At 42.9% G+C, this 26,614-nt stretch overlaps 1 protein-coding gene across 3 annotated transcripts in view; it reads right to left on the bottom strand.

Annotated features, from left to right (window-relative positions):
* The window catches only part of PRKCQ (protein kinase C theta), a 54,082-nt gene that overhangs the window by 3,951 nt on the left and 23,517 nt on the right, over positions 1-26,614 (bottom strand). For 2 of the 3 annotated variants that reach the window (XM_062491723.1, XM_062491722.1), the window contains 12 exons: positions 26,520-26,580; positions 24,727-24,889; positions 24,116-24,147; positions 23,932-24,017; positions 22,356-22,485; positions 21,589-21,698; positions 21,324-21,447; positions 20,117-20,292; positions 16,884-17,057; positions 7,820-7,911; positions 6,273-6,335; positions 1,965-2,103 (listed from right to left, as the gene is read on the bottom strand). In XM_062491723.1, coding sequence (XP_062347707.1) covers positions 1,965-2,103; positions 6,273-6,335; positions 7,820-7,911; positions 16,884-17,057; positions 20,117-20,292; positions 21,324-21,447; positions 21,589-21,698; positions 22,356-22,485; positions 23,932-24,017; positions 24,116-24,147; positions 24,727-24,889; positions 26,520-26,580 — 1,350 coding nt within the window. The remainder of the gene's footprint in view (positions 1-1,964; positions 2,104-6,272; positions 6,336-7,819; positions 7,912-16,883; positions 17,058-20,116; positions 20,293-21,323; positions 21,448-21,588; positions 21,699-22,355; positions 22,486-23,931; positions 24,018-24,115; positions 24,148-24,726; positions 24,890-26,519; positions 26,581-26,614) is intronic. The other variant, XM_062491724.1, reaches the window with a different exon arrangement.

Raw genomic sequence — 26,614 nt, 5'->3', positions numbered from 1 at the left:
TCTCAAACTTCCTCTCTGGAGAAGCAAAATTAATTTCACCTGCCTTTAGAAATCTGTTGTGGAGCTATCTAGAGCTGAACCAGTTCTCACTAGCTCCTTTTATAGTCAAGGAAGGGAATTCACCCAGTTTTAAACATTCAGATAAATATATACCTGCTGTAATATACAACCTCTCTTTGTCTCCTTTGGTTCTCAAAGAGCCTCAAAAACTTGCTCATATATAGATTTTTACATGATGACTGTGGTCTGTAGGATTCTTAACAAAATTTTAGAGATGTAGAGGGGAAAATTTAATTTTGAGGCCAAATCTTTACTCCCAAGCCCATATTTTGGTTGCAATACTCTATACTACATCTGTCTCCAAAAAAAAGAGATGCCAAAAGGACAAAAAAGAGATTTGGCTATATGATGTAATATAGACAATTACTTCCACTCAGAACAAAACAAAACAAAACAAAACAAAACAAAACAAAACAAACAAAACAAAACAAAACAAACAAAACAAAACAAAAAGCAACATCCTTTAATATATTTTTTCTGGATCACTTACAAACAAAATCATCCCAACCTTTCCTTCTGAAAAGAGAAACTATTTTTATAAGGCTTTATCTTTTTAAAAAACATCTGGAAATTGAAGTGGTTTATGATAGTCAGAAAGAAAAAGGTTTATTTTGTTTCAAATTCTCTGGGAAAAAGATAAATTCGGCAATTTAATTTCAGGCTGTCTTTTTTTTGTTTTTTTTTGTAATGTATTTGTTGAAATGAAAAAAAAAAATCCTTGTCTACTGACTCAAACCCCCTTTATTTGCATGGCTGTAGCCAATTTGCTGGGTCTGTAACAAATTACAGTGGTAGCAGCTGCAGTGCAATACAGAATCCAGTGCTCCTGCCTGTGGCAGGAGAGATGATCCATAAACTCTAGAAGTGCTTTCAGTTTGGAGGTAAAATGTTTTATATACACTTGCTGAATGCCTAAAATAAATATTGTGCAGAAATAAAACTCTGAGCTGTTTCAGTTTTTCTCTTTTCTAGAAAATAAAATCACAGATAATGGATTAACATTTGGGTATTTTTTTAGGAGCAAAATATAACTTTTTTTTTTCTTAAATAAAAGCAAACTGAAGTGGAATAAAAGACAACTGCAGCTTGATTGCAGGGCATACTTACACCCATTCTTAGGCAATAGAAAACCAATTGATTTGAAGAGACCCTTAAGCCAGCAGTGGTGTAACCTTGGACAGAATCGAGCCCTTGTGCACAGTGAAGGGTCAATGAATTATAGCAGAGGGAAAAAACCCTAAAGGCTTTGACAATTCTTTGGAAAGTACCAATATCCATCATAAAAACACTAAAATTATGAAGTGGAATCTTGAAATGCAAATAAATGGATTTCAGACCAATATCAGACATGATGCATGGATGACTTGTCAGTTTTTTCTCTGAGCTAAAAAAATATTTTTTTTGGCCACCTAATTAGTCAAAACCTCTCCATAGTAAGATCTGTCCTTGTGTGAAGTCATCAGGTTAAGGAAACTTTTCCTTTTCTGGAGGGATCTAGTTCAAAACACCAAAATTTTCTAGGGATAAAAAAATGTTTCTGTCTGGTTAAAAATGGAAAGAAATAAGGGAAAGGGCACAGTCAGCATTCCTCATGTTGTGTCTGTCCCTCAACTGCAGGACTTCTTGGAGTTTCTACTGCCATGGTCCCAAAAGAATTTCCATTGAGCATTCTTTCTTGGTTTAAGGCAAGTTCCACTTTCACCAAAAAATTAATTAGCCTCAAAAATAAGCAATGGCAAACAACAACACAGACTCCGAGCCATGCTGAAATCCAGTTTCTGGCCTGGAACTGCTCCAAACCAGGTTGTAACTCTTTGCAACCTCCACCACTGCACAAGAGTCATTTCTGAAGACATGATTCCTGTCCCACAGCACTTGCTGACCTCCCTGTGCCCCACACCTACCTCAGGGGCAATATAGTCAGGAGTTCCACAGAAAGTGCTTGTCTTTGCATCTCCAAACATGTTCTCCTTGCACATCCCAAAGTCAGCAATCTTGATGTGCCCCTCATTGTCCAGGAGGACGTTGTCCAGCTTCAAGTCTCTGTGGAGGAAGAGAAGAAAACCCCATTCTTCAAAGCACACAAGTTAATTTACCAGGTTACGCTTATTGCACTTGTTCTCTGCCTCTGTGTAGTGCCCACATGCTGGAAATACAAAGGAAGGCTGAGGGTTAAATGAGGAACTGCTCTCTTGTGCTTCAGCATCCCTCTTCTGCATTTCTCTTGTCCCAGCACTGATTTATCTGCTGGAGAAGACACAGAATCACGGAATCACAGAATGGTTTGACTTGGAAGGGACCTTAAAGATCACCCAGTTCCAATCCCCTCCCACGGGCAGGGACAAGTCTGACTAGACCAGATTGCTCCAAGCCACATCCAGCCTGGCCTTGAACACTTCAGGGATCACGCAAGACATCTTCTAAAAAGCTGTTTCCTTCAAGGATGCAGAATAGTGAAGCTAAGAAGGGCTTTGTGCCAACTGGTTCTTCTGCCCTAACACAGCCCAGAGAACAAGACCAGGTAATTCTTTCTAATTCCCTGGGAATCTCAATATTCTCTCTGAAGCTGCTGCCAAATCTCCCTCGTGGTGCAGGCTCTACAAATGTCACACGAGGTGAGGACCCACATGGCCCGCAGAGCATCAGAATAATCCCAGACATGAGCAGAGCCCCCACCACTGCTGGGCTGCACCACTGAACCCCAAGATTTACAAAGCCTTTCACACTCAGCAGCCAGGTTGCTGTCTGAGTTTTCAGGCTCTGATCTTCTCTGGGAAATAAAGTTCCTAGAGAGAGGAAGAAAACAGAAATGCACAAAGAAGGAAATAAAAGCAAATGAACTGCTGAACCGTGACCATTGGTGGAGAACAAAGAGGTCCTCAAGTGAGAATAAACTCTGAAAGGAGAGAAAACCTTGTAAAGGAGGAAAAAAAGGCAGAAAGAAGGGAAGGCTGGCATGGTTTGTATGTTAGTTTACTTAAATATTACCTAAAAGTTACGTTTTTATTTGAGATAATGACCCAGGTAAAATATTTCAATCAGTGATGCTGCACTTTACTGGGGATGTGGGTAGAATTTGGATCACCTGGTCTAGGAGCACATGCATTCCTGCACTGCTTGGTTTGTGCTGTCAATCACTGCTCCTTCTCAGGACTCCCAAAGCACCCAGACACATTTGCTTGTACCCACAGATGAGGGTGTAACTTATTTTTCACTCTAATTCACAGCACACACGTATTTTGGCCAAAAGGTGAAGCTGGATGGGGCCTGATCCAGTGGTTGGCTTCCCTGCCCATGGCAAGGGGGCAGGAACTGGGTGATCTTCAAGGCTCCTTCCAACCTAAACCAGTCTGTGAGTCTGTGATTCTGTGATTTTCCACATCTCAGGCAAGAGTTCTAACAACTTGTCTTGGGTTGCAATACAGGATGTGACCAGGGGTGTATATTCTATCTGCTAAAACCAGCTGGGGCAGTGTTCTTTATCTTTTCCACAACCCATGCTTCCTCCAGGAGATATCTTCTGTTAATGGGCCATTGAGTCCCATTGCATGACTGATAAAATTACATCATCCCATTGGGAAATGCTCCACCCAGGGGGAGGAGCCAAGCCTTTTCTACCTAGATAAAAACTGAGATTTGGAACATTAGAGCAGCCTTTACCCACTGGATTTCAGAGAAAACGCCAGACCCTCCTACATCATCACTGGACCTCTGGAGGAAAACTGCACCCTTCTACAGGATCACTGCTTGAACAGAACCACATCTGTCACTGCAGGAGGACTGCAGCCACCATTTAATGGCACTGCTACCAACACCCTGACCTGATGGGGTGTCAGGTTGCATTCTGACTCTGTCAGTGTTTTGGGTGTTTTTTTTTCTAATACTGTATTTCTGTTTTAATTTTTCCTAGTAAAGAACTGTTATTCCTATTCCCATATCTTTGCCTTACAGTTCCTTAATTTCAAAATTATAATAATTTGGAGGGAGGGGGTTTACATTTTCCACTTCAAGAGATGCTCCTGCCTTTCTTAGCAGACAACTGTCTTTCAAACCTAGACACCACAAGGCTATTGCACAGACACTCTCCTGCTGACAACAGCTTTACAATGGGTTTTTTTTTGGGGAAATGTTTGTCAAAGAAGGTAATTTCTAATGCTTGATGTTCCTGGGATGATGGCCAGCAATTGCAGGGAAGATGATTCTTCAGCCTTCCTCTGTGCAAAGCTCCTTGTCTTGTTTGGGCCAAGTCATCATCAGGGTGGGGCACATTGTGGTGTTTACACACTAAATTGTTGCTACAGGGCAATTGTTCACTGCTGCAAGAATATGGCCCAAGGCAAAATGGGAGTCATCAATCAAAGAGAAATACAGAGAAAACTGAGACATTTGCCTTCCAAGTGGCAGACACTCATATTGTCACAATTTCCAGCCAGAATGGCTTATTTTAGATACAACATTGAGATCAATCTCGGACTGCCAGCACTGCTTTTATTCATCTGGTAGATCGAAGCAAAACAAAAAAACCCATCACCTACAATTCACTTTCATTATTTTGATGAGTCTCAAACTCATTGGCTCCAGGGACTGGAGTTTCTGCCAAGAAAAAATGAGCCTTGGCTCATTTGTTAAAATTTAAGCCTATGTTTCCAAACGTGGATGCAAGAGACGGAACAGCTGGATTCATTATTCTTACGACATCGCAAGAGATGTAGTTTCAGAAGTTATTTCTATTCACTTTCCTAAGTGCTTAGTTTGATCTGACAGAGATACTGATGACTCTGTTCTCAGCTGACCTCGTTGTCATTGTCTTCAGTGAAAAAGAGAAAAAAGGGTAGGATTGGTTAAACCTTTTCTCTCAATGCTTGATACCCAATGCAATATCACCAACTCCTGGGAATGAGGTATGTCTTCCTATCCACATGCTACCAGTGCCCAGATGTCCCAATTTTCCCTCAATTCCCAAGGCTCCAGACTTTAAACACCCCTCTCCTTTCAGGAGGAAATGGGTCCCAAACCCCAACACAGCACTGGCACATTGATTCCAAGTAAAAATGTGCATTACAAATAACATGTCAGCATTAGCAATCCTGCCATAAAGTCACCATGTCCTGCAGATATTTTTAATCAGATTTTCTGAGAAGACTTGACTAAAAATAACAGACACGGCCAAGTGATTTGGGCACTTCAGAAAATTTTTCCCTTCACTCATGGAGAATAATAATTAGAGCCAGACAAGTTGCTGAGGTCCCAGAGATCATCATAGTTTAATGCCACTGATATTGATCTCATGCTTATGCAATCACCATCATCAGTCAATAAAAACTATAAATGGCTCCCACATGAGTACTAAGAAGAATCAAAGCCCATGTTTTAAAGGGAGAATGGATTGTGAGCAAGTCATCCACTTCCAGCATTTGCTCTAATGTTCACACTACATGATAAACACTGAAATAAGCTCACTTTCAGCAAACGTTGCTGTAGGGAGCTTTCTCATCTATTTGTGACAAATTATTTGTTTTCTGATTTTAAAGAAGGCTGCAATGTAGTAACTGAATTTTGCTGTGAAGCTTAACCAGAGCTCCCCAAAATTTCAGTTCCTCCTTCTGGCCATGGGAAATCAGACTGTGGCCTAATTTCTGGTAGAACTAGGCACTTCCCATATACATTTTAACACAGGCTTGATTAACCTAAAAATGCTCTCTGCTTACTACAAGAAGAACTTAACAGTAAACTCAGATTCATGATTGTGAGATGAATCCCATCTCCCCATTGTGCACAAAATTAATCCAAAATTAAAATACATCACTGTCTCCCTGCTTTTGTTGCTTGAGTTGAGTTTGTCACCACTGTCCCAAGGTAATCAGCACAGCAGATTTACCAAATTTCTTGTGTCTGACTTGACCTTAATGTACCTTGATAGCTTAAACAAGGTGCCTGTACTGGGTGCTCTGTGAATGACTCTGTGTAAATGCATCCAAGGGTTTGTTTTAATGGTAACTGAAATAGGATTGGGTTCTGAAAGAAGGATCAAAACTGCATTTTCTACATTCTCTCTTCAAAATAAAACACCCAAACTCTGTTAAAGGGAAATCTGCAGAGAAATGCAATACCAGTAAGTACAGCCAAGAAACAGCCTCTCTGTTGGCATTTGTGCTTGCAGAGAAAAGCAGAAAAGCATTTAGCATATTAATTACACTAGGGAGTAAAATTACCTGTATATTATGCCCTTGGAATGGAGGAACTGGAGCCCACAAATGATTTCAGCAGCATAAAACCTGAATGACAGAAGACACAGGTTAGAACAGGACCTTCCCAAAGGTTTTTTCAGCTAGACCCAAAAAGATGGAAACCTTGTCTCCACAAGAGCAAAAATTTCCTTGGTTTCCCAGAAGGTTTGGAGTGTCTCCAGAAGGCTTGGGGTGACTGTGTTTTACTGATGGGTGATGGGAGATTCCCAAAAGCAGGTGGAGGTCTGGGATGGGTAGCACAGACAGACTCCCTGTCCTCTTCCCCGCCCAGATTTATGGCCTGCTTTTCAAAGAACCCTGGAATTCTGGAATTATTTAGGCTGAGAAACCTCTCTAGCATTGAGTCCACCCATTAACCCAACACTGCTGAAACTACCACTAAACCACGCCCCCATGTGCCACATCCACATTTCTTGAACACTTACAGGGACAGTGATTCCACCACTTCCCTGGACAGCCTGTTCCAATGACTGATCACACTTTCAGTGAAGAAATTTTTTTCTGATTTTGAAAGCCTATCCATAATATGGGCTATCCAGCAGGCAGGTGGCCTTTCTTTGGAGTTTTTTGAGCTTGAAGTCATTGTTCTCAGCACATTTTTACCCAAAGGACACCACCAAATCCTGCTGCTCACATTCTTCATTGTGAAGAATGAAAATCCTGTCCCAAAAGTGAATCAGAAAATGCTGATGGCAGAAGATCATATACCCCTCCAGTGTGGCACAGCTCTGCTCCCTCAGTCTTCAATGCATTGGCACTTAATTCTGGACATTCAAATGCATTTGAAAAAAAAATCATCAAACATTGATTTAAATGACAGTGTGGATTTTTTATTATTAAATTATTAAATAAAAGCAATTCCTGTAGTGGTTTCAATATTTACTTTCAAAATACCTTTTGCTTGTAGAAGGATCAAAAGCACCTTTCATTTATTCTAATTCCTCTATTTACTTTAATCAAAGCTAAATACATTTTTAATTCTCTGCTGGTTTATTAATTTTTTGTTTAAATTTACCTTTTGTGCTTTTGATAGGTTTTCATCCCACCCCCCTTGAACTTTAAGGGGAAAAAAGGGAAGATCCCATTACTTCTACCAAACAACAGCTTCACCTCTGACCACTGGGCTTGCAACCTCAGCTTAAGCAGGTCCTGCAGGTTGGCTACAGAGTTTTGTAAAGAACCAAGGTCATGTCTGAGTGAAACCAACGGTGGATGGAGTCTAAAAGTCTTCTGTGGGAGGGGAAAGAGGATGGGAAATGACTCACTCCAAGCCCTTCACTGAGCTGGGAGGATGGACTGTATGTTTTTGTTGAGTTTGGAGACAGCTCGGATAGAGAGGGACTCAGCTTCCAGCACAAGCATCATCCTCACTTTGCAGCTGGGCAAGGTGAAGAGAGGTCAAATAATCTGCCCAAGATTTTCGCTACAGGGCTGGGAATAAAATCAAATGCCCAGTTTGCCCTTCTCTCATGTGCACCCTGCAGGCCCAAAGGCAATGTGAAACATCTTACGTTGCTCTGGGAAGGTCGAATTTATGGCAGCTCTGGATATGGAACATGAGGTCTCCTCCATTGAGGTATTCCATCACAAAAAAGAGGTTTTCCTAGAGAAGTAGACAAGGTGAATAAATAAGGAGTGGTGCAGAGGAAAGTAAAAGTTTAAATATTAAAAAAAAAAAGTCAAACTGCTCCAAAAGCACTCAAAAATAGAAAGGAAATTATTACTGTGTGGGTTCTGGAAAGAAAGCAGCTTCCTTTTTAGATTCCTCATTTCTCCTTTTGGCTCCCTAAGGCCATACTCACACTGCCTGCTCTGATTTCTGTAAACACCATTAGCAAACACTGCAAAATCACTTCATAACCAGCTGGGGCAGTGGATTTTTACCAGCAGAGCTTCAGGCTCACAGAAAGGGGTCAGTAACTTTACAGTGCCTCTACAGCAGGACACATGGATAAGCTTCTCAGGGGACTAGAGGAAAAGGCAAAAATCACTCCCAGGTCTCCTCTGGCCCATCCCAGTACAGTATCCACCCAGTGGTGTGACTTCAAGTTGGTGTCACCTGCATTCCTGCACAGCATCTGTGGAGGCATCTGGGTCTGACTTCTTCAAGTTATCAGAGACACTGACCAGACACAGCAATTTGTTTTAAGCATACAATTGATTTTAAGCCTGAAAGTCTCTCTGTGTAACTTGCTGGTGGGGAAAGTAATGAATTAATCATATTTCTAGATACCCACTGAGAACTTGCATGTCAGAGAAGCCTGGAAAAAGTTGAATTCTTGTCCCCGGTTGAATGCAACCATCAGTTGTTTGACCAGGGCAGTGAAAAACTCTCCTCCTGGTATATAGAAATGATGGAATCCCCCTCTCTCTATGATGAGCAGAGCTGATCACTGAGGTTTCTTTTCCAATTCTTGATACAGAATCATGGAATCACAGAATGGTTTGGGTTAGAAGAAACCTTAAAGACCCCTAAAGCTCCAACCCCCTGCCATGGGCTGGAACACCTCCCACTGGACCAGGTTGCTCATGTACACGACACTGATCCTCTCACACCTTCATCAGCCAAAACTTCACCACCAGAACCCTGCAGAAGCTCGTTTAGATTGATCCCTTCCATGCTGAATTGTCTTTACAAAGCAGAAAGGACACCTTTTTCTGGAGGAAAAGGATCTACACACTAAATTATGGTTCCTGTTTAAACTTATGTTTTTGGAATCTCCCTTTTTGTGCATAAATGCAGGAATAAAACAAAATGGATGCAGTATTGTTTTCCTGTCAAAAGTTTACAGTATTGTTTTCCTGACACACCTGAAGTCAGCCATCTCTAGGCTATGTTATAAAGTTTATGAGTATATTCCTTGTGTTACCTATTGCACATTACATTTTTTTGTGGGGGGAGGGGGGAAGGGGAATAGAGTAATTTTCACTTATATTTTTAACAGTTGAAGGCTTTTATCCATAAGAGCTAATGTATCTGGCAGCAAGCCAAGAGCTGGCTATGTTAAAAAACACAAAAGTGCTTGTTCCTTTCAAACAACAGCTGTCTGCTCTAATTTGTGCAATTTCTTTAGCCAGATCCTCTTAATTACAGCACTCTTGTTTAAATGGACTCACTGGAAACCCCACCTGTCATCCAACAAGCTCAAAACCACATCTGGCCTCCTGGGGAAAGAATACAAATTCCATCACTAAACCAAATGGGTGCAGGTTTTCAGTGTTTCTTGCATCTGCAGGGGGCTGTGCATGTAAATGAGTTCCAGCAAGTAAAAAGTCCAAAGGAAGGTGGGAAATTTAGTGAAGAAATATATAACTATGGGAAGCAACATGAGCTCAGGAGTCCATTCAGGAAAATACTTGGACAGATGCTCTTTGGGCAGATACACAGAGAGGTTTTAGCCAACAACACACCAGTGATCACATGTGTCCTGCTGGGACTGAAGAAATCTCTTGGGTCTTGAAAAGGGCCAGACCCAGCTTTAGTGGGCTGGGAAGGAGAAAGCCCCTCAGTTCCCCTTGGCTATACCTTACCACACATCTCTAACTGTAATTTGAAATCCATATTCATCCAGTAGAATGAGCAGTCACTCTCTGCTTGTCCATGGTTTTGAGCAAACATCTGATGCACCTGTTTAATTGAACCCAGGGACTCTGACTTGAACCTGGGGACTCTGGCAGCATCCTTGAGGGAAGAAAAGGTGGAGCAACCCCTCGGATTAATTTACATCCATGTATACAAACCCTGTTGCTCAAATGCCTTAAGCTATGAAGCTCAAGAATACAAACTTTACTTAGGAATGTTTAGGAATGAAGATGATGATATATCAGGTGCTGTAGAGTGGTACATAAACCCTGTTGAAAAGACAGACAGGATCACTCTGTCTTTCCTGTTCTGGGGCTTGAAAGTCCCTCTTTCTTCTTGGGAAGTGCAGATGTCTGGAACAGCTCGTGGAGGAGAACTGGTTGAGATCAGCCCTACGTCATTATGACTGGTGAGGTGTAACCAAGAAGGGCAAAAGTGCAACAACTTACTGGGGTCAGCTTCCTAGGTCTGAGATCTGCAGAGCCACAGAACACATTAAATAAGGGAAGTGGCAAACCCCATTCTTGAAACCTCTGAAAATTCAAGAGGGTGCTGGAGGTTAAAGGGCCAGAGTGGTGCAGAGGATGTTCTTGCAGACAGGCTCCAGCTTCATTTCCTCTTGTCCTGGGAAAGTTAGCTGATGGCTCCTGCCTGCTGCTGAGAGGCTCTGGAGTCTGTCAGCACGTGGAGCAGACAAGGGAGGTTAAGGGGGTATTATCTGGTTGAAAATGTTCCTGCTCACTGCAGGGCAGTTGGACTAGATGACCTCTAAAAGTCCTTTCTACCCCAAACCATTCTCTGATTCTAAGGCTCTACCATCCCCTTGTCTCCTGCAATGGTCCTGCCTGTGGATATTGTTCCTCAGTGGTGAGACCCACACAGCGCTGCAGGAGGCTTGGAAAGAGTGCCCTGACAACTTGCTGATCACCTGTGGGTGCTACCCATCCCTGAGTAGAAAATGCTCAAGCCAAACTTTTGGTCATGGTTCTGGTTCTAGACTCACACAACAGAAAAAGTCAAGTCTCATGGCAGACTTCAGGACCATCTTTTACAACCACAGAGCTCAAGGAGGACTCTATGGGACCTTCTGCACTCACAGATGGACACTAAAATTGTAGAAATTCTGAGGTGGAAAGGAACAACAAGGATCATCAAAGTCCAACTCCTGGCCCTGCACTGGACACCCCTGAGAATCACACCATCTGCGTGAGAGCGTTGTCCAAACACTTCCTCATGTATTTGACACCAGTTGTCTTAAGAATATCCACGTATCAGCTACATTCCCTACTTCTAGACCATCTTCCAGGGGCTTCCTCCACTACAGCACTGGGAACAGGACAAACCCTTTTGTGGGAGGGTGAAGTGCTTCTCTTAAAGCAGGCAGAGCCCTACAATACGAGGTTGTACAACACAAAGACATGACAGCTGTGTCCTGCACAAAATAACACAATTCCTGCACACAAAATAACACTGTTCCCCAGCTGACCCAGTCCTGCCAGGTGCTGAAAGCCTGGATTACTACAAGAACTCCATTTCCTGCCCTTTGAATTCCTCAGTGCCTGTGCTGAGCTCCTCCCCACAGAGCCACCTGCTCCCTCTTCCTCTCCAGGACATGGCAGGGATGGAGTTAAACCAACCTGTTCCTTCTCTGCTGTGACTGCTGGGAGAATGAATAGTCACTATCAGAGATGCTTTCAACTTTATAAACAATGAGTATAAAGCAGGCAGCATTTAAATTGATCTTCTGAAGGTACATTCTTTAACAGGCTTTTAAAATCCTTTAACCAGCTGGAAGCCCTCCAGAGCACTTTTCTGCAGAGATTTTCAGATTTTCTTTTCTTTGCATTTTGAAAATGCTTGCACACATATAAATACACAATTTAATACCATTTACTGAGGAGCAAAAATTCTTTTTTCCAGGGCTTCAAGGAGGATGAATGTCAGAATAATTAACACTGCAGGACAGTGTGATTTTACCTGTGTTTAGAGAAGTTACCCTAACAAATGTCTCCATGTGGAGACAGCTGCAGATTAAGTGACCTAATCCTGCTGCACTCCCATTGAATTAGGCTGTCCCTGGCCAAGAGAAAGGCTGGACATGATGCAATTCCTGCAGCTGATTCTGGTCTCACCTTTCCATGCAACTTAGCACAGTCTGGGTGCTGATCCACACTTTGGATCTATTTTATTTCATGGGATAGTTGGCAGCCAAAAGCTTCTCAGCATTTTCCACCACATCAATGTGCTGTAATCCCATCAGAGCATCCCATCCAGTGGGAAAGAGGGCAATGCAATCCTCACTGTGTCTACTGTCACAAGGAACAGCTAACGCACACCTGCATTGGAATTTGCACCACAGCAATCCAAGCTTTAATTCTATTCTCTGGTTTAAAATACCTTTTCCCCCTCCTCTTGTGTAATGTCAGGCTATCTTCTGGAGATGGCAGCATTTCTTACAGCTGCCCAATAATCCAGCCCAGCCCCTGCTCTCACTGTTTATTCCTTGTTCTAATCCTTGCACTGTCAGCATTTCAAGGTGCATGTTATGCTGCTCATTTGGGATGCTCAGCATGGTGTGCCCATTGGTACAAAGCATAGGAATATATTTATACACATAAATAAAATACATTTGTAGAGATAAAGGTGCAGACTTGGCTTCCACTTGAGCTCTGAGATCCCAAGACCTTCACTCACACTCAGAGCAGAGTCCATCACTGGCTGATAAACTGAGGCACTATCAGCCCATGTCTTCCAAGAGGAAGTGGTTTTCCCTATCAGTGTCCAACAGAATCTTGGGGAGAGACTAATTTTCTCAAGGCTAGAGAAAGATTTGTCTGAAGTTTTGCGGATTAAAAAAAAAAATAAAAATCAGTAGACCAAAAACTAAACAAAAAGTAGCCAAATCCATGAAACATAAATATTTTAGCAGCTGGAAACCAGAAAAAAAAATAATTTCATGTTTTTATTTTAGGAAGTTGGTTTTATTTCAGGATGAAATGCAGCTAGAGTGCAGATTTTTAGAAATCTCAGGCAAAGCTGAATGCATTTTGGGCTGATTTTCCTCAGGCTGGACAATGGGAAGGCAATGACAATATGTGTATTGAATATGGCAATAATGTGTCACCTAAAAAACCCCACTTGTGAGCTCTCCTCCTCTTTTCCTGGCCAGTGCCTTCCCTCTGTTCACACCACATGGGCTGACACCACCTAAAAGTGTCTTACAAAAGCTTCATATACTTGAGGTTATAATTACAGCTGCTCACACCCTCTCTGGCACAACCCTGTAGAAATCCCAAGGCTCTGCTGAGATGCTGCTATTTCTGCTAAACAATGTTGAATTTTTGGCCATGACTGAATGACACCTTGCCAGTTTTCCTGCCTGTTGGTTGCAGGAGGCAAAATCCTCAAAGATTTCCTAAATTTTCCCATCAGCTGCTTCAAATTTGGCCTTGAATCAGACTTTTTTCCAAGCTCAAAGTACTCAAAACACTATGAGGATGGACAGATTTTTCCACGCTCATGTATCGCTCCAAGGAAAAGTAGGAGGATGGAGCTAGGGCTGTTCAGGAGGTCCATGGCATGACCAGGCAGTGGAGCTGAACATCCAAAAGGTGTGAAATGTCCATATGCCAACCCCATGCTCTGATCCAGGGCACAGAAATCAGCCCCTGCCCCTCAACAGCCAGACAGAGAGAGAAGAAAACTGAAATTGTGCTCAGGAAAATAAAAAAAAAAAAATAATCAGGAATTGAATTAACCTCTGAGGAGATATTTTAATGAGAAATTTGAAAAATACTCATGGAAAACAGAACCTAAGAATTTTCAAATTAGGACCACAGTGCTGTTTTACAATTCTTTTCTCCTTCCTGTCAGTATACAAGATTTTTCAGTCAGTATTAAGCACATGAAGGCAACAGAGCATGTGAAAAAGGCTCACCACCAGGAGAAAACATATAATACAACAGTTAAGCATAAAAAACCCATTTCTGTAATATTTTCCTTTACATTGCAGTAAAGATTACTTCTCTTTTGGATTGAAATAATCTTCACTGTTGCTATTTTGTGCTGCAAGTCAAACTGCCTCAAGATTTGATTTGCATTTAGGTAAAGGGTGTTAATAAAACTTGGTCAATGAAGTAAAGAAACAGAAATAAAAGTGACTTTCAAAAAGGGAAAGCCTATTTTTATGGCAGAAGATCAGTGAAATGCAAAAAAGAATAAAACAAGCTCTGGGATGCTAGTCACTGTTTTTGCATTACTGATTTTGGGATTTCACAGAATTATAAGCATGTTTTTCCTCCTCTTTAACATAACAGCATCTCTTTGAATATAATACAGCAGAATAGCAGAATAGTAGAATAGCTCTCTGAACTTATTGCTTAAATTCACACTGTGTAATTATGTCAGCTGAATATCTGGATACAAAGATGACTGCAGTAAAATAAAAGAGAAAAATTCAAAAAGAGATTGGACCAAAAAGCCTAAACACTTGCATTTATTCTCATGCAATAAACCAAGAAAAGTATTCTGAGTTTTGAAAGCACTGATCATTCAGACTCCACTGGAATAGAGAGGGGCATTAAGTGCCTGGTGCCATTTAAGACCTGTCTGAAGAGCTATCCAGCTTTATATAATTGAGCAGTCATTCATCACCTAGGTGGAGGTGAAGAATAAACTCATCCCAGAACTCAAAGAACAGTCAACAGATTAAAGGAACTTTTTTATTCCCCCCACCCTTGAAACATGTGGACTACTGAGGTCCTTGTTTTGGTGCAGGAATATTTCTCTTTTTACTGTTCTTTGCAGAGACACTCAGCACCTGGAGCAGCTCAGGTAACCCAAAACATGAGGGATTCAGAAAGCCATTGACACATATGTTTCTATTTGAAACTACTTATCTATCCAGTGAAACTTCAAAAAACAAAAAAAGCCATATTTTCAATGTTAAAATCCATAGAGGGACTCTACACAGCGGTGCCATGGCGTCTACCCATAGCAGGGGGATTGGAAATAGGTGATCTTTAAGGTCCCCTCTAACCCAAACCATTCCATGATCCTAAAATGATTGCCAAAAAAAGCATTCTGACAACCACACTGTCCTTTGAGCCATGAAAGACCATCCAAGATTGTCACAGCTGCCCCGCTCTGGGTGACTTCCCTGCACTGAGTGATCACTGCTGGCTTGCAAAGGTCAGAGAAGAAAAAGCAGGAGCTGAAAATCAATCAGAGCCCAGAGCAGCTTTGGCCTGGGCAGCCCCATTCCAGTTTCTCTCTCTGTGAAGCCAAGATGAGGAGATCCCACAGCTCTAAAGTGGCAGTGATGGCTTGGGATGAGATCGATGGGGATTCTTTCTCCATGACAGGAGGGCAATTCTGTGCTGCTGCCCAGAAGTGTAGAAAAAAAAATCATCTGGGTTTTTGAGCCTGACACTCATGAATTTTTCAGGCACTCATTGCTTTTCCATCCTTCAGGTTTTCCATGGCTGGAAGCACCCCCTTAAACAGACAGTAAATCCCGCTTGGATCCTGCCATGACTCCATTTGCTCTCTCCTCTATTTGCCGTGGTCTCATGAGGGAAGGGGACACTTGCATGCCTGTCCTGCCTGAACCCAGAGCTGCAGACTGTCCCTTCTGTGTCATCCTGTACCTGAACTACAGCTTCCAGACCAGGCTGGAGCACAGACAGCATGGTCCTGCTGCTGGCTTCAGACAGCATCCCTCTGGAGATGCAGACAGAATTCCCTGGAGTAAAAGCTCCCTCACAGAGCTGTGGCTGTTGTGAATGTTTTGTCTCTTCAATTAAATATTGATTTTCTTTGCTTTTGGAGTTGTGGCATTTATATTTTCCTCTGAAAACCAGCCCCCCTCAAGGAGGAAGTTAATTCCTTTCCTTGCCAGGCAAGGACCCATTCCCTGGACACATTATCCTCACTGTCAGTCCCAAAGGGGTTAAACATGAATGCCTGGGCTCAGTTTCACATACCCTACAGAAGTTCCCAGATGTTCCCTGTTATAAATGTAACCTGTCTTTAAACAGGTGCCACATCCCACAGATGACTGGGATGTACCACAGAAGTTATATTTGCTTCTCCCGACCCTGCAGAAGAACCTCCCAGTGAGCATATCCTAATCTTACACTGAACCTTGTGTCACTAAATCCTAGGGCTGATCAGGGACTGGGAAAATCCTAACAAAACCCTGAACAAGCAGCCATGAGACAGTACTGCTCTGAACTTTAGCTAAGAGACAGCAATCATCTCTCAGGAGTAGTTTGAGTAGGCTGGACAGAGAAGACAAACTCTGAAACTTCCATTGTTTCTTTCTATGCCTTGTGTGTGCTTTGTTGTTAAGGTTATTGGTGGTGGCTCAGGGAAGCTAAGGAGCTGGTGGTTGTTGGCATGTAGGGCCATGAAGATACACATATTATTTAAATGTCACTTCAGTTTTGGTTTGGACTCACAAGTGAGATATAAAGTGGTGCTCTGTGCTGCCCCTCTGAACTGCAGAACCACCAGTGTCTGATGCTACTGAACAGTAGGCAAAGGGGGCAAAGAAGTGAATGACAGCATGCTTATCCTCCAAAACCAGGGTTTCTTGAGTTGGCTTTGATCCAGGCTAGCTGCAGCACAATGTTTCATGGTCCAAGAGGTTCAGATAACAAATCAGTGTGGGCACATCCCTACTATGGCTGTGGGTGTGGCCTTTGCACATCCTTGGCCCAGGGTACCAGGATGCAGATTTTAACAGCAGATTTTACCTCAATGAGTCTTGGATTCTATAATCCTCAAATACATCCCGTCCCCAGACTAATGTGGGGAAAGTAGATTAAATTTCTGGAGCTATTTCCCAAGTGTTTAATCTGAAGATCCTTTCCCTCAGCACCACTTCATGTCCCAAGTGGATCCTAGCAGGCTGAAGCCCTTTGCCAAGCATTTGTATTTCAGTAAAGCATTCTCAGCCTGTGGAAGAAAGTGGCAGATCCTTGTCTTACCTTGGTCTGGAACGTGCAGAAGACATGAGTAAGGAATGGGTGCTCCCAAGCCAAGGAGAGGACTCTTTTCTCCACCATCGTACACTCAACATCATCATCCATCAGCACCACGTCCTTCTTCAGGGCTTTCACAGCAAAGTACTGGTCTGTGCTCTTCAGCTCAGCCAGGAACACCTAAAATGGAAAGAGCTTCTCAGAAAGAGGGAATATCTCCTTTCAGAACAGCCATGTGAGGGTGGGACCTGAGCTCTTGGGAATTCATTGGTGGACACCTTAAAAACCTTGAAGCTTAAAGCCCCATTCTACCATTAAAGACTTTGAGTTTGCTCCCCACACCCAGAATCGTTTTATGAAGTTGAGCCATGAAGAAGGATGAGAAGTTCTTGGCAATTACAGGAGTAGGGTCCTACATGCCTGGATGGACAGGACATGCCAGAGAGCCAAACACCTATGGTAACAGAAACCATCCTCATGCAAATGCTCCTGAGATACATTTCCTGTTTTCTGACTTCAAATAACAAAACGTAGAATATTGCTTTGTCAGCATTTGAAATGCAAATACCCTGCACCAGATCTTCAGCAGGTGGAAAATTATGTCCACCAGTAGTTAGACAGGTTTTATATCAGATGTCTTTCTCTGCTTCCACCCAGTGTTCAGGTCTGAGCACAAAGGCTGGGTCCCTCAAGCTTCTTCAGGAGTTCTCTGAGAATGGGAAAACGCATCCTAGAGGAGTTACGACCTCTGTCGTCTGTTTTTATAGGCAGGGGAAATGAGACCTGGAGCAGCAGAGAAGGGTTTTCTAGAGACCACAGAGCAATGAAGTCTCTGCTGGAAGGCAGTGACAGTCCTGATTTTCACACTAACAGCCTGCTGACCCTGTTTTTATAGACTGAATAAATGTGTAAGATTCATCAAAGAGGTCTTTGAAGTTCTCTACCAGACACTATTTACTGAGTAAGTTCAGACATGTTTTAGCCCTGACAAAAGTTTTATTTACCCTTTTGGCTGCTGCTGCATTTCACTTTGTAGCACCAGACAGAGAGTAGAGCCTAGAGACTCCCTCTGTCTTTGCACTGAATGACCAGAAATGCTCACAGTGCTGATGCTGCAGGCACCCTTTTTACCCTCCTGTTTGTGCTGGGCACTGCTTTCCTGGGGAAGCTGGGCTGCATTTGTGACCTGCGCTGTGACTTCCAAGGACCAGGTGGGCAATGCCAGACCACATACAGAGGTGGGGGTGGGAGATATCCTCATGGATCTGCCCCTCAACCTCCCATGATCATGCAGAGCTGGGGAGACCCCTCAGGCACTGAGATCTGCACACCCTGTTCACTGCAGGGGGAAGTGACTCTTGCTCCAAGCAAACGAGGGCATCAGGAACAACACCAGCACAGGAAACTTCTGGGTGAGTTTTTGTTGCAGAAGGGCAGAAATGGCCCATCCCCTCCATACCCACAATGTGCACTTCAGAGAGATGCAGAAGCTTGCAGAGGCTTGGAGAGTCCATGTCAACATGAGGGCTAAAACAAGGTACAGAATGTGCTTCAAGGGAGGCATTCAAGACTGAAATAAATGAACACCTGAGCAACCTCATCACATTAGACCTGTTTTGAGGAATGGTTTAGATTAGAAGACCTCCAGAGATCCTTTCCTTCCAATAAAAATGCTTCTATTATATCCATGCTCTTGATTTCAGGTTAGTCTGGAATGTGGGTTTGGGATATTCTGGTTTAGCTGTGAGATGCCTCAGCTCTGCTTCCCATTCCAATTGTGGATATGACAAGTAAACACAACACTTTCTAGTGGAAAATTTCCCAGTCCATTGAGTTGGAACTAGATAGTCTTTTAAGGTCCCTTTCAACCCAAACCATTCTATGACCCTATTACTTTCAAGTATGAAAGGCCAACACAGGAAATATTTCACCAGTTCAAGAACTGGCTGCAAAAAATTGTTCCAGATCATTTATCAGGCAAAAAATAGCCCTTTGTCAAAGCACAGTTTCCCCCTTGGAAAGATGTGGGATGTGAGCAATATGATCCATCCTCCTTCTCCTTGTTGGCTGTGAAAATGCAATGGGGAGTCCCCCAGAACCTGCCTCTAACAGCTTTATGCTGGCACTGAGTATCCCCTCCCAGGGGATAGCTGCAATGGGGAAGAACAATCCATAATTCATCAGGATTAATGAATCCACTGAAAACAGGTGGTTCTTGTTTCAAAAGCACAAATTCTTGGCTGTTGCAAAATCTGCTTTAGGCTCCGGCACAGATCAGAGCTGGGAAAGAGCAGTTCCTGCTCCCAGCTGGGGACCTGCTGCTCTGGAGAGCAGAGATGATCCACACTCAGCTGCTCAGCTCATGCTTCCACCTCCCTATGAAGAGGGACAGCACAGAGACCTTTCCCACCAGCTCTCTGGGAACACCTAGGATCCATCAACCTGCACAGAAGGGGAAGCAGAAGCCCTGCCTGGGGCATTCCTGGTCTGTCATGGGCAGGCATGAGAGAGCAACAAATGGGACAGGGAGAAGATGGAGATCAGGATCCAGCCATGCCAGAGCAAGGATTCTTTGAAAACTTGGAGATTTATCAGCCATTGTGTGGCAGCAGGACCAGGGCAGTGACCTGTACTGGGAACTGATGAGGCCACACCTCAGATCCTGTATTCAGATTTGGGTCCTTCACTACAAGAAAGACTCTGAGGTGCTGGAGCAGGGAAGAAAGATGGGGAAGGGGCTGGAGCACCAGAAGGGGCTGAGAGAGCTGGGAAAGGGGCTCAGCCTGGAGAAAAGGAGGCTCACAGGTGACCTTGTGGCTCTGCAAAACTCCCTGACAGGAGGGGACAGGTGTGGGGGTCAGGCTCTGCTCCCAGGGAACAGGGACAGGAGGAGAGGGAACGGCCTCAAGTTGTTCCAGGGGAGGTTGAGATGGGATATTAGTAAAAATTTCTTCACTGGAAGAGTGGTCAGCCATTGGAAGAGACTGCCCAGGGAAGTGGTGGTGTCACTATCCCTGAAAGTGTTCAAAAAAACCACGTGGATGTGGCACTTGGGAACACAGTTTAGTGGTGGACTTGGCAGTGCTGGGTTAGCAGTTGGATGTAATAACCTTAGAGGTCTTTTCCAACCTAAATGATTCCATGTTTTTTCCTAAGTGTCCCTTCAAAGCAGATGTTATTTATTGCCACACAAAGCTACATGCAAATGCACAGAGTGGTGTCCCAGTCCCAATGCTTACCTTGCCAAAACTGCCCTTCCCCAGCATCTTGTGCAAGACAAAATCTTCAATGGTCAGTTTTAACTGCATTTGGTGCTCCTGCTGTTCCTGGGACTGTTCTCCCAAGTCTGACTCTATGAGAGACTCCTCCTTCACTGTGCCCTCCACTGGAGTCTCCCAGGAGATGCCTTGTGGCTCTGCAACACACATCAAAGCACTCAAATAAACTCTTGGACGGGAGCAGAAAATCCCCAGAACACTCACAGGTGTTCTGTTTAGTGGTTTAAAAGATATTTCAAATAAATGGAAGTGTGGTGGCCATCTCTAAATAGATTGGCTCTGCTCCCACACTGCTTTCTCTCCAGAGGAAACTTTACTCCAGTGGAAACTGCATCTTCTTCAGTAGCTTTTTTAAAAAAACCAAACCACTTTACAAACTCCTTCATCTGTTTTTCTGTTTTGTGGCACCAAATCCTTAATTTCTGGCCACCTGTCTTCTCTAGTCCTTCTTGCTGCTTGTCATTATGATGTGGTTCCATTTTTCCAATGTCTTTTCAAAACTCTAGGCTAAGCTAGATGAAAAGGTGGGATGGCATTTTCATAGTGTGTTCCTGCTCTGGACGTGAAGCATTCCAGATCAACTATTCCAGCTGGCCTGGAGTGGGATCACTCAGGGCTTTTTCAATACTCCACTAACTTGGATTTACAAGAACTTATAAGAGATTTTGTCCCTCACTGGATTTAGGACAGTTGCTGTAACTGTCCTAAAAAGCTGAACACTACTCAGCAGCCAAACAGACCCACATGTGAAACAGATGTGAAACCACCTGAGGCTTTACTGTTTCACCAGTTCATAGCCAGTTCTACTTTTAGAACAGAACAGAGATAAACACAGATGAGGACATCGTTTATTTCTCCTTGGAGTCCAAAGGGCACAGTCTCTCATTTACCTTCCTAAACATGAGTTCTTGTAGCATACAGGGCTGTGACACCTAGATCACCTCCTGGGTGAGTGAAGTGGAGGTCTATCAGTGGTTTTCAAAGGTACCAGAAGTCAACCTCCACCCAAAAATATGAAATCAGAGAAAATTTGCCATGGTGATCAGAAGGATTCCAAATATGTTGTTTAGAGCTTGGTAATAAATTCCCCGCTTGTGTCACCTCCAACTAACCACCTACAAACCAAACAACAACAAAGCTGCTGCCCTGTATCACCAGGAGAAATTACCTTTTTTTCCTGTTGTAGATGCTGGCAAGGCCTGAAGTGGTGTCACATCCTTCACAGGAACAGGGAAGCCGATTTCCAGAGGTCCATCCCTGGAGATCTGTTCACTGTCACGCTGGCAGCGAGCCTGGGCCACAGAAAACAGCAAATTTTTGAGCCAAAAGTCACATGCCGAGCTTATGAAAACACAGTGACTTCTTGAGTGTGACTCACAAAAGCCAAGATCTAGAAGAGGTCTTTGCTTATGAAAAATGCTTTAATTATTTACCTGCTGAGTGCTCTCTATCATTGCCAGAGCTTCAGCCATTAGTTTCTGGTTCACTCCACAAAGATTTGCTACTTTTGTCTGGCACTTATGGTGGACATTCATGCCACAGGCTGAAAGAAAGAACATGAGCTGTTAGGACAACGAAGGCTGTAAAGGGTTGGGCAGGAGCAAGTGCTGCTGTTGGCCAGGGGAAGAGACCAGCCACCTAAAGAGCTCTTGAGACAGCACTCAGGTAGCTTTTTTGCTCCCTGTGAAGACTACTTTTGTATTTTCTTCTGGCCAGAGACTACCTGGCCAGAATTAATTTCCACATCCATCAGCCCTTGGAGATACAGGCTACTAAAATCACAAGGCATTATCTCAGAGATAAACTGCAATCACTGAAGAGGATCCTCCCATCAGTTGAGGGTTATGAAGACAGTGAAATGTCTTGGGTCTGACAGCAGAAATAAAGCTTGCAAGTTCATACTGGGGGTGATTTGGGAAGATCGACAGCATCACTGTGATGCTCTTTGTCTCTTTGGGAAGCAACTCATCATCCTTCTGGATCAAATATCTCTCAGTATATGGACAGCTGTCCTCATTCTTGAAGAATGATCCTCTTTGGAGGACAATCCTGTAGACCACTCCTTCACCCTCCTGGGTGCCACCTCATACTGGTTTTGCAGAGAAGGGCGATAAATGAGATCTGGATTTTCAGACTGCCACCCTCTAAAGACAACGACCCCTCCCATGCTCAGCTGGTGCCACCTTTGCCAGGGACTCACCGTCACACTTCAGCCCCTGCCGTGCCAGGCCCCAGAGGAGGGTGCCACAGTGCTCACAGAAGGTGGGGCTCTTGTAGTTGTAGACTTTGAAGCGGTGGGGCATGTCAATCTTGAACCTCTCCTTGTGGAACTGCAAGACAAATGCCAGGCTCAAAACCCACTCCTCATTTCCACCTCACCAAACTGTGTACCATGGAAGTTGGCTTGTCTACTGCCCTCTTATCCTTGGGTATGACTGCCAAGCAGAAACTGTCTATCAGCCACGCAAACCCAAATTTTTATACAAAACTGCAATTCAGAAGGAATTGGGTCATTTCATCCCTGGCTTTGACCAAAGGATTGCTTGTGCCTCATTTACATACCCAAGCTCCCCTAATGCTCAGTGGGAAAACACTGCTACTTTTCAAAATTATTCACCTCATCCTGCAGTGGATGTCTACATTTGTTGTCATGAATTGTGGAGAACATAACAGAAGAATAGTTGCGTTGCAAAGGCCACGATACAATCAGGCTAGTCAAAGTGTAGCCATGGCCTATGTGACTGCCTGCAAGGACACAGTATCCTTGAGCACAGATATCATACAACAACAAGGGTGTTGAAAGCAGAAGGAATGCAGAAAAGTAAATAAAATAGAGGAACTGGCAACTGCGAAGATCATATGCGTCATGAACAGTATAACCAATGAAGAGCTATAAGTTTGCAATATGCATGAGCTAATTATTGCATGTATAAAAGTAATCATCTAGCGCATAATAAACGAGACTTGTTGATCATGATAGCTTGAGACTCGTCTCCCGTGTTTCTTCCGACAATGAATCACTCCTTGGAAGAGCCTGTTGTAATTCTTTTAGCATGAAAGGTGAGGACAAAGTTGGTTACAGCTACCCTGAAGATGTCAGAAGAGAAGTAAGAACAACCTCATCTATAAATAAAAATTGCAGAAGCAGAGCAGGAGCCAGGATGGGACTGAGCGTAAACTGAAGCTGTAGGACACAAGGTAAAGGGAACAGTACTATCAGGAGTTTAAGATCTGTTTTTGCCTACCAAAAAGAAAAGTTTAGAATAAACTAACATGAGAAAAACAAAGCAAGCAATAGCAGAGATATAAGATCTCCCACTGACTGTTTCAGATAACACAAAATGGCATGCTTGAGCACAAATCTGAAAATTCAGCCTGATGTCCAGCCTAACACTGGATAGTGAAGATTTTTCTCCAGTAAATCTCCAGCTCGTGTTCATGACTTCCCTGTGAGTTATACTTTATGCATTAGAAAAATGTCAGTTCTGATTCAGCAACTGCTTATTCTGCAGCTGCATTTGAGTAAATCTTAAGTAGGAGATAATGAAATCACCAGGAACATAAAAAGCAAAGGGCACAGATCAAATCACAGAGTCCTTAGCTCAGCAGGACCTTTTGCTTCATCAGAAGTTGCTTTGCAGTGATGTAGGAGAGATCTGAACGACACCCAAGTTTTTTTAAAAAGAATCACAATAATAAATAAAATAAAATTTTAAAAATATATAAAACAAAACAACAACAGTAACAATAATATTAATAATAGTAATACCACCTACCATTGTTTCTCTGCTATTGATTGCTGATCCTGTACACTTGGCTATTACTTTATCAATGCACTTCTTATGAATGGCAGCATTACATTCTGCAATAGCAAGTGTGTTATGGTGTTAATGAAGAAATTCCTCAAGACAAGATTAAGTAAATAACGACAATAAGAAAACAAAACAAAAAGTTTCTTACGTCTGCATTGATATCCTTGTTTGTTCAGACCCCTGAAATGAACAGAGCAGTGGTTAATTCTGACTTGTCTGAAAGCCTCAGCAGAAGAAAGGAGATCAATAATTACCAAAGAAAGAGAATAAAATTGCTTTGCTTTTTATCACTCTTTGTAGGGATTATTTAATTTCATTATCTTCATTTAATCTAATGGTGGAGTGATTCTGTGTGGTTCTCACAGCCTTTTCAGCACACATTCACATCCTGAATTTCATGATATCCAAACAGCAAACTGGACCAACGAGAAATGCCAGTGCATTTTGCCAAACCCAAGAATATTTGTAAACAACAAATTAAAAAGTGAGTGGAATTTCACAGTTGGAATTACAACTGCAAACCACATCCTTAGAGTGATGTAATAGCTCCATATGTAAGATGCCAAGGGTCTTATAGGAGGAGCACAGATATTCATCAGGGAATCACAGAATTGTTTAGGTTGGAAAAGACCTTTAAAATCACCGAGTCAAATCATTAACCCAGATCTGCCACGTCCAACACTAAACCATGTTCCCAAATGACACCAGAACCAGTTCCTGGGTTAAACGGAGAAGAAGCACAGATCCTTTTCCATTTACCATACAAACTCGTGGCACACAGAGCAGAAGGTGGGCTGTGGAAAGAAAGTAGCTGTGAACTCATGACACTTGACGTTGTGGATTTTGGCCTGTTTGATGGCTCCCCTGCGCTGGTGCAAGGAAAAGAAGCCTTCAGTCTCACAGTCCGCCAGGTCCTTTGCATCTGGGAGGAGAAGAAAGATACTTATGTGTATCCTGTCCTGATCAGGCACTTTGAGAAAATGCAGTTGCCCAAATACTATGTGACTGAAGCTGATGATTCAGTTATGGTAATGAACTCAAAGAAATAACAGTTTATGAAACCCACAAAAGTCTCATTTGGATGTTTTTTATCCACCATTCCTACACTAAAATGACTTCAGACTTGAGAGTCTGAGCTCCCTTGGCTATTCATAGTGCTGCTTTTGAAGCGTAGAACAAAAATTTCTCAGGGATAGGTAATTTATACATAAAACTCTTAACTCTGTATGGCATTGAAGAAGTGCACCCTAAAAAGGATTAAATTACATAAAAATTAATAATTACTGATATACGGACACAAACACACATGTATATGCGTGTGTATATATGTGTATATATATATATATGTATTTTTAAAAGGATCCTTTCTGTGTGCATATACATGTGTCAGTAAGCAGATATTTATGTCCCTAGGGTATTCTTTGTCATTTTTCCATGCCAACACTTGTTTTGCTGTTTGCTGTACCTTTGCTGTTATTCACAGTTATTTAAACTTTTTGGGACAGCAAACAAACCAATTCTGACTTCACATGCACTTCTACAGGCACTTGTGCCTACAAATCTGATGTTCACACAGGAGATCAATCTCTGATTTGTTCCACTCCGGCAATGCACGGTGAGTCACACAGGTAACCTGTGGGAACTGGCCCCCTGTGTGACCTGATGCTTGATATTTCTAATAGAAGCACAACTTGCATTTTCCATGCTTTGGCCTCCCTAACACTCTATAACACACAAACAGCAGTCCAATCTGTATTAAAGGTAGGGATGGTTAAGAAAATATCAGCGTGGCCATGGCCATGGCTGCTTTCAGTGCTTCTCTGTTTCTATAAAAGGAAGAGCCTTCCAGATATCTGCACCTCACAGCTTCACCCTATACCTGAGAATATGAGAATTTTGGTAACAAAGATGGGAGAATAAGACCAAATGTTTTAATTAAACCCATTTTCTTGAACAAAGCAGAATGCAGCTCTTTCGATGAGAAATTTTCCCTAATATCTACCCCGAGGCTCCCTTGGCCCAGCCTGAGTCGGTTCCCTCTCATCCTGTCCCTGTTCCCTGGAAGCAGATCCTGACCCCCCGGCTGTCCCCTCCTGTCAGGGAGTTTTGCAGAGCCACAGGGTCCCTGCTGAGCCTCCTCTTCTCCAGGCTGAGCCCCTTTTCCAGCTCCCTCAGCTGCTCCTGGGGCTCCAGACCCTTCCGCAGCTCCATTCCCTGCTCCAGATATGGTCCAGCCCCTCCATGTATTCCTCGCAGCACATAAAACAGAATGATTTCAAAGGGACCTGGCTCCTTATATATCTGTTCTGTCTTGTTTAGCATAATGGGAATATCTGCCATTTAGTGGTAGACCAACCAAAAAAATCTGCCTTGCAAATCATGGAAGAATAGTCACTACACAATAAAAATTTCTTTTCTGGAGTTTTCATTTCAAATAGTTATGTTTGTTGTTATGGATCAGTAGTAACATAGACACTGCTTTTAGTGAAGACACCATGTCTGCCCCACAGCCCAGAAATCACAACTATAAATTAACAAACAGAATCACTTGCCACTTATTTCCAGGAAGTATCTTGCATTCATCAGCATTCGCCCTTGAGGCTTCAGTTCTAGCTGGTTGAGATAAGTGAAAAAAAAAGAAAAAAGA

The sequence above is a fragment of the Cinclus cinclus genome, chromosome 4 (assembly GCF_963662255.1).
Source record: "Cinclus cinclus chromosome 4, bCinCin1.1, whole genome shotgun sequence".
Classification (NCBI taxonomy): domain Eukaryota; kingdom Metazoa; phylum Chordata; class Aves; order Passeriformes; family Cinclidae; genus Cinclus; species Cinclus cinclus.
The sequence above is the reverse complement of the archived record's forward strand: the minus strand, read 5'-3'. Positions and strand labels throughout refer to the sequence as shown.